Source organism: Xiphophorus hellerii, chromosome 10 (genome assembly GCF_003331165.1).
Source record: "Xiphophorus hellerii strain 12219 chromosome 10, Xiphophorus_hellerii-4.1, whole genome shotgun sequence".
In the NCBI taxonomy this organism is placed as follows: Eukaryota; Metazoa; Chordata; class Actinopteri; order Cyprinodontiformes; family Poeciliidae; genus Xiphophorus; species Xiphophorus hellerii.
In genome coordinates, this window is record NC_045681.1 from 7,761,150 (window position 1) to 7,773,829 (window position 12,680).

The 12,680-nt window shown below is 37.8% G+C and overlaps 1 protein-coding gene across 4 annotated transcripts in view; it reads left to right on the forward strand.

Moving 5' to 3' along the window:
• The window catches only part of pax2b (paired box 2b), a 41,164-nt gene extending 37,514 nt beyond the window's left edge, over nucleotides 1–3,650 (forward strand). For 2 of the 4 annotated variants that reach the window (XM_032575392.1, XM_032575393.1), the window contains exons 9-10: nucleotides 637–723; nucleotides 1,739–3,650. In XM_032575392.1, the coding sequence (XP_032431283.1) occupies nucleotides 637–723; nucleotides 1,739–1,860 (209 nt within the window). In that variant the 3' untranslated portion in view covers nucleotides 1,861–3,650. Of the gene's footprint in view, nucleotides 1–636; nucleotides 724–1,719 lie in introns of all 4 variants that reach the window. The other 2 variants (XM_032575394.1, XM_032575395.1) reach the window with 1 other exon arrangement.
• The last annotated feature ends 9,030 nt before the right edge of the window (nucleotides 3,651–12,680 follow it).

The window sequence follows — 12,680 nt, forward strand, 5'->3', positions numbered from 1 at the left end:
AATCCTATGGCTTGTGGTTTTGTGTCATAACCAATTCATCCTATACACAACGGCTAATTTTTAGTGACAGGACCCAAACACTGTTAAAGGAAAGTCATTTTTCACCAGCCTCATATAAAATCTGGCCTTTATTGTCTCATAAAAGAAAGAAAGGTGTTATACAAACAGCAATGCTCACAGACATGTTCCAAGTTACTTCCCCTGCAATAAAATTCTGCTGCAGAAAACCTCCGAGCTCAAACCAAAGAGGCTTCAGATTGAACACGTTAAAATTCTCCAAAGAAAGGCAGCAGGATTTACGGCAACAAATCAAAAACGTATGCATGAAACTGTTTATTACCACTTTGTATTTATTAGAGTGGCTTGAAATGTGCTGGCCACAGAAGAAAGGGTTAGATATCCATAAATGGGACAGGGAAAGCCACCTTCAGTGTCACATCCTGTATTGTTCAGTGTTGCATAACTTAAGTGAAATGAAAAAGAAATAAATTACTTGCTTGACTGGGTGCACACTGATGACTATCACTCTCGGTCTCAAATTGCGTCCTGTTTTGAATGACGAGAAATGAGTGCATGTGAAGTGGCATGGGTTTCGATGTATTGAAATGCTAATTGATTTGTTGTTTTGTTTTGCAGGGAGTGAGTTTTCGGGGAACCCCTACAGTCATCCACAGTACACAACCTACAACGAAGCCTGGCGATTCAGCAATCCAGCATTACTAAGTGAGTAGTGTTTGATGAGAAGTAAATGACTGACAAGCTTGTCTCAGTAATGCTGGTTAGAGTTGCAGCGTACCAGTTGCTGTACCAGTCCAGCAGGTTACGAATAAGTGATCCAGCAATCATAAATCCCTAATTTATTGTTTTAAGACAGATGGAGTCTTTATCACTAGATGTCCTCATTCGTTGAGTTTTAAAATTCACAATTGAACTGTCTTTCTGCAGAACTACAAAATATGATGTAATATATAAAGGACTTTGTGAATAAGATTTGTTTTATTATTTCTGTATACTTATGTTACAACAAAACTGGGATATTTATTGTTGCTTTCTGTAGGGTTTTAACCAAAGGAGCTCCAGTATTAAGTAACAATAAATTCAGCCCTCAGAGAAGTATATAATATCAAGTTTACAAGAACGAACTGAGATTTTGTCAGCGATTTTGCAAATCACCAACAATTTGTTTAAGTAACTGTTCAATATTCAGACTTATTAAATCGCTATACTTAGAAAGTTTTCAGACCGCTCTAGCAGCTTCTTTTCAGAAAAGCAACTAGCTACTTTTTCCTGTGTTCTTAGAAACATTTGGTGATAATAATGTTTGTCAAAGGCATAAATATGATGACAGAGATCCATTTCTCAGACGCTCTTCAAAACGGGCAAGACTAGAGATCATTCAGTTCAAGTAAGGCAGGCGTTCTTCATGTGTCAGGTAGTGACTTCAAGAAAATGACTTGCCAGAATCTGTATCAGAGCAGTTGTTAAAAAGCATAAAACAACTGGAACTATGACAAACAGAGTTGGGTGAGGACTGAAGTTTATCTGGCCATTGTCAGATAATTAATAAAGTAGCATCAACAGCAAGGATAATTACCTATAACTCTTATGTAAGTGTTATGCAGTTTATTGCATGTATCATTCATGGTAATTTATTTGGTAAATGGCAGTGAAAGCTGTAATTTGTTGTTTCAAATGGTTCATTCTTCTGTTAACTTTCAGGTTCCCCTTATTATTATAGTGCCGCATCGAGAGGCTCCGCCCCTCCCACTGCTGCCACTGCCTATGACCGTCACTAGTTACCATGGAAACCAAATCAACCTGCAGGACCACGGCCTCAGTCTCCATATTGCCCAGGTGTGAAGAACACGGTCCACCGGACACTGAGCAGAAAGCGCATAAAATGTCCCCGACTAACAAAAAATAATAATAGAAAAAAGACAAAAATAGAGGAGAATATTCATGGATTCAACACAACCGCCATCTTCTCTCATTACAGCTTTTTTTTTTTTTCTTCTTTTTTTTTTTTTGGACACCCAAAGCCAAAAAAAAAAAGCAAAACACAATTATGGAACAGTGAAAGTTTGAACCCTTGGCTAATTGCAATGGTTTTAAAAAAAACAGGACTCCAGACAAAAACATCCTGAATTTATTTTCCCCACCTGTGGTGCCACTCTTTTATCCATAACAGATCAATACTGTACATTCCTTTCCTCAATGGGTCCCAGCAGGGATACTGTCCACAGCTTGAGATGTATCAGCAGGGTTTTTTTTTCTCCCCTTTTTTCCCTTTTGCCATTTGTCTCCCACTCGAATCAAATCGCAATGCACAGAGATCAAGGGAGATGAGCAGCAACCCGCGCAGGCGGTGGCGGTTGTTTTTCAGTCCATCTGAGCAGGCACTGACCAAACATCCAGCATGAGTGGAAGAGAAAAAAAAATCAATCGCTTTTGATGCCGTGAGAAGATTAGGACATGTTTTCTGTGAGACACAATCAAGATGTAAAAATGAAAAATGAAATAAACACCTGTTTGAAAAATAGCGGGAACCATGTTATTATAGCACCATGGCTCACTATTTGCAAGGTTTCCAGTTAAAATAATTTTTTTATTTCATTTTTTTATCATTTGTAAAGACTAATTTGCAGACTGCTTGGCTAATGTTTGACTTGTTCTCTATTTGTCAGGAAGGTAATCAGGCAAAACCTTTTGAGTGTTTTATTTTTGTGTTAAGTTTGCACTATTTTGGAGGTTTGCAACACTGGACTGTGGTTATGCAGAAAAACTAAATGTGCATATTTGTTTTATGTAAAAAAGAAAAACTGACTGTAAGCCTTATGCGTCTCAGTCTGTAAAGGCACTTACAGTTTTACAAAGCCCATCATCTCACTGACTTGATGTGCACTATACTACTTTATTTTCCCACTGCTTATGTTTAAGTTCATTAAGTCTTTGGCATTCAACTGCAGAAGTAAGGATATAACAGCCATTCCAAATCTAATTTGTCTGGATTCACTCTGATTGGATGATTCTGACATCGAAAAGCAGGGTGACAATTTCAACTATAAATGCCTTAAACATGTGCTCTCCTAACTTTAACTCCCGCATGTTTCAGGACAAGTAATTTTTTTTTTTCAGCAAAGCTGGAATCATTTTTCTTCTTCATCTGTCAAGTGAATGTATTTGCGTTTGCCAAAGACTTAGTTATTTTTAATGTTAATTTACAGGCCTCCGATATGCATCATGAGAGCAGTATTATTGTTATTATTATTGTTACTACTATAATTATTGTTATTAGAAAAGCCCACAATGTTCACGAGGAAAATTATATGTATAAATTCTATGCAGTGCAAAGATGGTCATCATATGCATATTCAGCTGTAAACCTAAAGGTAGGTGGAGTTTATTTAACGTTATGTTATTTACAATTTGTTCGTTTTGTAGAAGCATTTTGTGTGTGTGTATGCGTGGGTGTGCGTGCGTGGGGACGAGGGTATGAATGCGTGCGTGCGTGCGTGTGTGTGCGATATGAAGACACTTCTCTGTATATACAGTAAGGAAAAACTGTCTTTCATGTTCATGGGTATTATCACTTTCATTATGCCGGTATCACTTGTACAATAATAAAAGTGTCTGAAATCTTTTATGCAAAACGATTTGTGTGATGTGTCTGACTGAAGCAATCAGATAAATATATCAAATCAGGAATGGTCCCTATGCTGGTGATTCAGCTCATAGGTGGAACTCGGTGTTTTATAGATCCAGTCTTTATTTCTGTTACTGTAGATGATGATTATTTAAATAAAAGTGAAAAAAGTCAGTTTATGGTAGACAAGGTGCACAAGGCATGTGAAGCCAAATAGAGGGCTTGGGGGCGGGGGGAGGACACCACACCCAAAACTGCAGATAAGTTGAAGGCAACTATTAAAGCAATTTGACCTCATCATAGCCACAGGCTGATCACTTCCATGCAACTCTGCATTTATCCAGTAATTGATGCAAAAAGAGTCCATGCTTTGCAGAAGGTCTAAATTTTGTTTTAATATAGATGTAAGCCATATTATGAAAACTATCAGAGACTTGAAAGTTATGAATCTATGCAATGAATCAGTATGACTTTCAATTACTGATTTGAATTACTGAAAGAAATTAACTTTCTAATGATATTTTTAAAAAAATGGATTTCTGGATTTCTTTTTTTCTTGTCTTACAAGGTGACTTTTTATTATTGCTAGATTATGATCACCACAATAACGATAATGTGTTTTCCAATAAGTGATTGTTTCTGGACATAAACGCACAGCAAGATTCCAAACCTAAAGGTTCTTTATAGGGTCAATGAACAGTTTAGTTATTTTTACCTGGCGAGAATTTGTAAAAAAAAAAAAAAATAATTCTTTAAATAAAATATTTTAATGCAGAGGTCTTATCTCATCATAAAACAATTTAGAAAATGTACCCTTTAATTTGAGCACATCTGATAAACAGGGGAGGAAAATAACTTGAATAAAATGCTTTAACAGAGTCACAATAATTTGCAGTCTGAAGAATACCTTAAAAATAAAAAAGCAACAGAAGCATTTTTGTGATCCCCAATTTATATTTTAAGGTAATAGTTACTAGAAACCTGTAAGTTATTAATCAATAACTTGTGGCACAGAAAACTTCATTTGATGCCCATTTTTAAATTGATAAAAAGGGCAATTTTGTTTTTCAAACCACAAAAAGAAAAGACACTGTTACAATATGTGCTTTATGTTGTCTGACGTTTAGAATCAGAATTAGAGAAGGATGCTTTTGTTATTTTTTAACAAAAGGAAATATTAAAAAAAATGTGGCATGACCCCTTTCTCCTAAATCTGCCAAATACCAAAGTCCAGAAGCAATCTGATTGGTACACTGAGTCCACCTGTGTGTAATTTACTTTGAGCATAAATCCAGCTCTTATGTGAAGGACTCAGAGGTTTGTTGCAGGATGTTAGTGAACAAAAGCATTGTCAAGACCAAGGAACTCATGAGACTGCTCGCTGGTAAGAAGCTTAGATTAGAATTTGATTAGAAAGTAATATTCCAATCCTTCAACGTCTCATAGATGACTGTTCAATTCAACATCTGAAAAATCAAGAGTTTGGCAACTGCGCACAAATGCAAATCTATTCAGACAAAGCTACTGTCTTCCTGTGCGATTCTCATCTCCCTTCAGCGCTCTGTCTGATTTCTCCCATTGAGCTGGATTTGTCAGGATGAATTTCAGAAGGATTTGTGAACAGTGACGCAGATTTTCTGCACTGCTTTTGAATTATGATCTGTCTATAGCTGTAGTTTGATAATAGCAGTGGAGGAAGTGAACAGAGTCATTCTGTTCAAGTTGGCCATGCTTCCAGAACTTCACCAATTAAAGTCAGACCAAGACATTTTATTGCTAGCAGAGATATCATGTCCCCTCTCGTTTACAGCCATCTTGTTCAGCTTGGCACTTCTCTCTTTGCAGTGGAGGATGGTTGTTTACAGAACACGCAACTTCCGGTAAGCTTCATCGAGCTGTCGCATTACATACAGTCTGGCCAAATATTAGAAATTCGGTGAAGTTAGATCCAATTGTTTATAACTTCAACAGAGTACAAGTCTTCAGCAGACAATCTTTTCTCAATAGTTGAGGGTCCAGACCCTCTGCTGAAGCAAAGCATGGAACAAGAGGCTGCTTCTACCAGGTTATGCCACTCCCTAAACTGACAGGCCTGGCATGAAGAGTACTAAACAAAGAAGAAGCCAAAATCCCCATGTTAACTGAAGGAGCCACAAATATTCACAGCTCAGGTGGGAGAATCTCTGGACAGGATAATTAATGACCATGGAAGTTTGCAAACATGGCTTTAACGGAAGATTGGTAAAAAAGAAAGTCAATGTTTAAAGAAACGCAAAAGAAGTCATGAAATTTAATGTGTGTCATGAGCCACGTTGGCAAATATATGCAAGCACAGTTCTGGCAAGATAAGACCAAAATGTACGCCTCTCGTCTACCTCAGAACTGCACGACATTGAAAAATCTTGCAATTGTGTAATCAGTTTGGATAGATTTTTTTCTCAACATTTTTTCTCTGAAGTAACTAAACATTGATGGATTTCAAAACTGAACGAGTCAATGGGAGCTTATATTTTGCTCCCATTGTTTTAAGTATTCCAAATTCCCATTTCCAGTACACTATAATTTGCACAGAATGATTCTTTTAGCTACATTTTACAGCCGAAGTCTCTTGGTGTGAATCGCTTATTCTTAAATAAATTAATAAAGTATGCAATGTCTACAAATTTAGCTACAGATGGCAGATAACTGCATCTGTATTGTTTAAAATATACACATTTCCTTACAAGGTATAAAGATCACACAGTGGAGAGAAAGAGACTACGGTGAGAATGCCTCTGAATGTTTTCTCCATGATTTGGATCACTGAGCAGCACATAAAGTGTTTAACCTCTCCCCGCTTTGTAAAGCTGAATTAATTTTTCTAGCACTGTGCCTGAATTCAATTTGTGCCAAGTTGCAGGGAGAGATTTATGCATAAAATCCCTCTCAGAGCTTCTTTTCGCTCTTTCTTTGCTCCGTAATCCCTCTGCCACTGCCACCTTGTGTGATTTAGTTATATCGTTATTGATTTATGGCAAGTGGACACTGTTTTGATTAGAGTTTTGTGATTTGCAAAGGATTTGGGCAGAGTGAGTACATGATAAAGTGGCACGTACATTAGAATTTATGTCAGCAGGAGGAGCATTTCTTGATTAAAAATAGTTTTAAAGCTTGAACGCAAAAGGGAGTTTGACATAATTGACCTGGGTGAATATCATTGCTAAGCTTCAACAATAAAACAGCTTTCTTAGCAGAACTCCAAAACCTCCTCTTGCTTTGTAATTCAATTTCTCTGCCTTTTGTTTATTTCATGGCTCCCCCACGAAGCGTCAAAATCTGATATTCTGTCAGCTTCTAGCTGTCGTGTATGTTTGTCATTCACAGCTCTAGTTAGAAAGGGAGGAGGAGGGGAAAAAAATAAAAGAGGGAATCGGACTCTCCCTTTTTCTGCATGTGAGAATTCCCAGAAGTGGAATTATTCTATTTAGATGGAAACTTTTTGTCACTTTCCTGTCCAAATTGGCAGATCTGGCTCTCTCTTCTGAAACTAATAAACTGCAAACCTGGATGTATCTGTCAGTCAAGCTCAAATTGAGTGCAGCATGCCAGATGACAAAGGCATCCTACATATAAATAAATAAATACATAATTATGTAAACTTGCTGTATGAAAAGGAGATCTTATTGGCTGTAATCGGCACCTGTCTCGGTTTTTACCCGTCAAACATAAAAAAGATGCTTTTCCGTTGAATGAAATTGAATATTGACCTTTAAAACCAAAAAAAAGTTTGATTTAGCAAAAGATTAAGTGGGGAGTTTTTAAAAAAATAACAAAATGGTAATCATCTTAATGCGCAAGTGTAGAAATCTTGATTCATTGCTTACTTTAGAAAAGAAGTTTTAATTTATTTGAAAGAAATGTTTTTTTTTTTACTTTCCTGCTTCATCTAACTATGTCCACATTTCTTTAAAGCCCCAGAGCTAACAGAGATTAATGCTTTACTTCTAAGCTGATTCGCGGTAATTGCATTTATGAGTGGACCCCATTCTACATATTGCTTCTGAAGTAATTGAATTATTAGGACTAAAAGTTGCACCACATGAAAACACTTACATTTGGCAGGATCTTAAAAATGTGCATCATACAAAAGCAAATAATGAAGTAACAACTATGTAATAATGTAAAGTCATAACTATGAAGTAAACATTAGTATAGATTTTTTACACTAAATATTTATTTTTCCAACAAGTAAAACAAAATGTTTCCCACGCAAAAGTATTCTTATGTCTTTATCTTTTGCACATTTTGTCACTTTGCAAGATACGGTGATTATACAATGCAAAATATGCACAAGTAGTGCTTGGTTATTAATTGCAAGGAAGATGACTCACTGTTTTTCAAATGTAATGTAAATAAAAATCTGAAAAGTGTGGTGTGCACATGCACAATACTCTGTAGAACCACGTCTAGCTGTAATTTTTGAGTCTCTACCAGCTTCACTCATCTGTAGACCTCTTATGAAATTTATGCCTGCTTTTCTTGCCCACTTAATTGACGTAGGCCTAGATTTCAACTATCCCATTCCGACAACTGAATATGCTTTAATCTCAACCATTATATTTTAACTCTGGCTCGCTGAATGATCAGCGTCATTGTCCTGATGTAAAATAAAACTCTGCTCCAGTCTTAAATCTTTGCACTCTGTAACAGGTCATCTCCTCGAAGTGCGATATTTAGCTCCATCATTCTTTCCGTCCACTCTGATCAGCTTCCCTTTTCTCTGCTAAAGAAAAGTATCTCCACTGCACAGCAACATACTCACCACGTTTCACCCCAGAGATGATGTGCAGTGTGAGTTTTCCATGTGTTATATGCGCAGTCAGTGTTCTATATGTAGATGAGGAAGTTGCTTTGTTTTGTTTCTTCCCACCAAGATGACTTTAGGTAAACGGCAAACGGTACTTCTTGCAGCTTTATTTCAACAACAACCTTTTTTAAATCTACTCTTACTATTCATACTTGTGGAGTTTACAGTTATCTTTCCACAGTTTGTCCCACCTTAGCCGTGGCTCTCTCCCGCGCCTTTAGTGTTACCACGGATATTGTCTGATTTTCTGAAAAATGTGTTGCTTGTAGATTGTAGATTAGCCTTGGTACATTTGCTTCCAAGATGTTTAAGTATCAAGTTTAAAATGATTAGTTAAAAACTTCCACCTAACCACCTGTAGGTATCTTTTATTACATTTTGAAGCTAACCAGATTTTTTTTTTAAATGGCTGAATCTCTAATCACATATGTTTAAATATAGTTTTGGCAGCAATTAGAAGCCCCCAGGTATCCTAACTGAGAAGCTCTTCATGCATAACATCAAACCACACCTTTTATCTGACTGCTGACCTTTTGGGCCGCTTCGCACTAACACCGAACGCGCTTTCTGTGTGATTTATACAGTGGTTCTGCAAATACGCCGACTGCAGCTGAATTATAATTTGGTTACTGGTGTGTCAAATGTACAATAAATCCTCAGGATGTTATCATTTGTCCAGACACCCGAAGTAGACGTTGGAAAAGAGAGAGAGAGAGAGGAGAGAGAATATGAAAATGCATTTCACGTCTTCATATTATCTGAGTGTCATCTGAGCTGCGGTTTGTGAATAGAGGGAATGGATCTGCTGCTTTATGTGCTGTATCTAATTGGATGTGGCAATATATAATATGATTCCTCCAGTATCCATCAATTCCTGTGTTAGACCTGTTTGTATGGCCGTGTCAGAGGGGCAGCCTAGCTTGTTATGATGCCTGAGCAGCAATTATGAGGTAATTTTTGACTCTCGCTGCAAGAGGCCATCCAGAGGATACTCGGAGGGAGGTTCCTAATGAGTGAGCATTGATTGATTGGACATAATCGGTGCCTTGATTGACTGAAGGTGAGCGAGGGAAAACCGGAGAGGGGTTTGGATGGAGGGTGCGTTTCCAAATGAACCAAATTAGCAGCTATTAGATCTGTATAGGTGAGCGCCACACCTCTGCCAAAACTGTGCTGGCTCAGCCTTGTGCCAGCCCTCATTTACACTTCACCAGTAAATAATTACCCTAATGGCTATTGTGTGATACATGAAGCAATTAAAAGCCTCGTACAGTGCACCTTGCTCAGTGATCCTGTCAGGTTCCACATACTGTAACAGGCACCGGTGGTCCCGGGCTGATAGTTCCTCACTACCTGACTGGTCGGTAATGGGGATACCCTCCAAAGCAGACGGAGGAACTCGCTAATCGGCTGGAGCTGTCAGGCAGACCTGTTTGTTTGGGAAATATTCAGAGAACGAGTGAGAAATTCAATGCAGACTGTGGCTAGATAATAGATGGAGAACCATCAACCCCCATCCTTCTTTTTTCCCCCTTCTGTAACCCCAGCTTCTCCTGTAGCTCCCCCCCACCCTCCACCTCCGCCTCCACACTCCCAACACCCCAGTCACTGTCAGGCCAAACACATGATGAATTGCCCTGTCAACAGAATTCATTCAGGGACCAATTAATTCAGCAGAAATGAACTAGAGCCATCAGTCGCTGAAAAACTCAGAGCAAAGAGAGCAAAGTAGCTCGCCGCTGCAGAAGGGGAGACAGTGTGAGGGTGAGGAGGAGGGGTGGAGGAGGAAGAGGAGAGAGATGGGGAGAATGAGGGAGAGGGTGCCAGGGGAGTGCAGTGGAAGTTAGCCTGACAGGAATTGGTCATTTAATGCTTTAGCGCACTGGAGACAGCCCCTGTCATAGAGGAAGCCATGACAGGACTCCCCTGGTACTTTATTTATTAATTATCCAGAGCAGCGAGGGGCATTTAACTGTCTCACTCCAGGCCTGTCAACTTGACTTCTTGTCATTTTCTTTTCCACAAACAGGTCCTTTTAGAAACAATCAAAGCAGAAGGAAATGTAATTATTCACAGAGCAGATAAATATTTTTTCTGCAACAGCTGTTGGAGTCAAATAAACATTCAATTATCTACCTCTGAGTTGTTCAAAAAGTGTTACTCTGTTTGACAATGAAACAATTGATTGTCAGTGAACAACAGTGCAGCAATTTTTTGCATTTTTTGACTAAATAACGGTGTCATAAACGCTCACTGCTTCGTGCATTATTTGAAGTTTTCCCGCATTAACTATGTTCTTATTTTGGATGGATTCATCGTAAATCCAGAACTATGGATTCTTACTAACTGTGGTGGTTGTTGAACGAATTGTGCTGTGGGCAAGCCCTTCCTTTTTTTTGCCAAACCATTCTAAAGCAAACGATCACATTTACAGTCACAATATGTTCAGATCATGAAACAAGACACTAAATAATTCTGGGTTCATGAGAATGAAGCAAAAAAAAAATTATACATTTAAAAATATTTATTTTTTCCTTAAAATTTTAAGAAGTTTAGATTTAGTAACAGAGTAAGGAGATGTGAGGCTAAGCCTGCCACATCTTGTAGCGATAGTGGATATGTGGTTGATTATTTCCAGAGTGACTTATGGTCTGATTTTTCTGTTGAACTACAAATTATTTGCAGGAAATTCTACCTGTAGACCATATCAAAGATATCTGAAAGAAAATGCAGCTTGGGATGCTGAAATAACTTGGCACAATGCTACTTGACATGTTATTGGTTGGCGTTTACAAAACAGCCAACCCAGGAGCACCATTCATTTTCCTTGCTGCTGATTGGCTGTGCCCAGTAGAGCAGCAGTAAGGAAGACTGTAGATAATAGCACAATTTGCACTGTGGTTATTAATGCATTATAATGGTGTATTTTCCATCTGAAGATGGCCTCAAGTATTAGCAGATTTCAGCTTTTCACATTCAGTTGTAGTCCCTAACCTCCTTCAATATTGGGGTCCTCTGTATATAGTTTGTCAATGCTTTCTCTGCCCTCTCAATCCTCTGCCATTTGCCAATGGAAACCTTGTTCAAGGTGCTGATATAATACCCCCAGTGGAATGCCACTCTGGGCAGTCAGTTAGGTCACCCATATCAAAACCAAAACCTATTACAAAATAAAGAAGAGAAATTTTCAAAAAACCTTTTAAACACTGCAATTAATTATCAATCAACCCATCAAGCAAGTTTATTGGTGTATCACATTTCAGCAAAAAGGCAGTTCAAAGTACTTTACATCATAAAAACACAAGAATAAGAAGCCATAAAAACTACAGTAATTAACACCAAGCCACCAGCTTTAACAAAAAATTATGTTACACAAAAAGAAAAAGACAAAGCTGAGTAAAGTAGAAAAAGAAAAAATATTTTTACAAAATATGTGTGTCCTGAATTTTCAAACTGTGGGATGAAATAATTCTATTCTATTCTGTTCTATTCAGTTCTATTAAAAATATTTTTGAGTCTCAGCTAAACGTTAATATAGAAATTGTTTTGTTTTTTTAAAACTGTGTAATTAATAAACTTGTTAATCTAATCGTTACAAAGCACTAACTCACTCAACATGTTGAGGAGTGGCCTTCTGTTTCTACTCTTAAAAAGGTCAACCTGTCAGAAAGGAGCATTTGTAGCAACATTAATGCCGGTTCCAACAAGTGCAATTACCAGAAAGCCATCAAATGTATTAAAAAAGCAGAAACTCCTGAAAAAAAACCTGTTGCAGTTTCTGCAGCACAAGAGCTACTATTGCCAGACTGCTGATGCAGTTCTGTTTTCTGTGCTTGAAACCCAATAAGTCTGTGGTTGACCGCTGCAGTCAAGGTTTGATCTATCCCTATTGTGTTGTGTTGATCAACTTTTAAATATTTGATGAAACCTTTTCTTCAGCTCATCATGCGTTCCAGTGTAACAGGAGGATGAAGTAGCAGCTGGGAAGCTGCTGACGCTATCAGATATTCCTTCATGAGATCAAACAACAACCAAAAGCAAAAACAATGTCAATCTCCCCAAAGGCTATTACGAAGCACTTTAATGATGCAGAAAATGCACGGAAACTTCACGAAGAGACATGATAAATGGTATGCTGAGGGAGTTACAAACCTCAGACACCTATTTCACTGTCCTCACATGAAAGTCCCA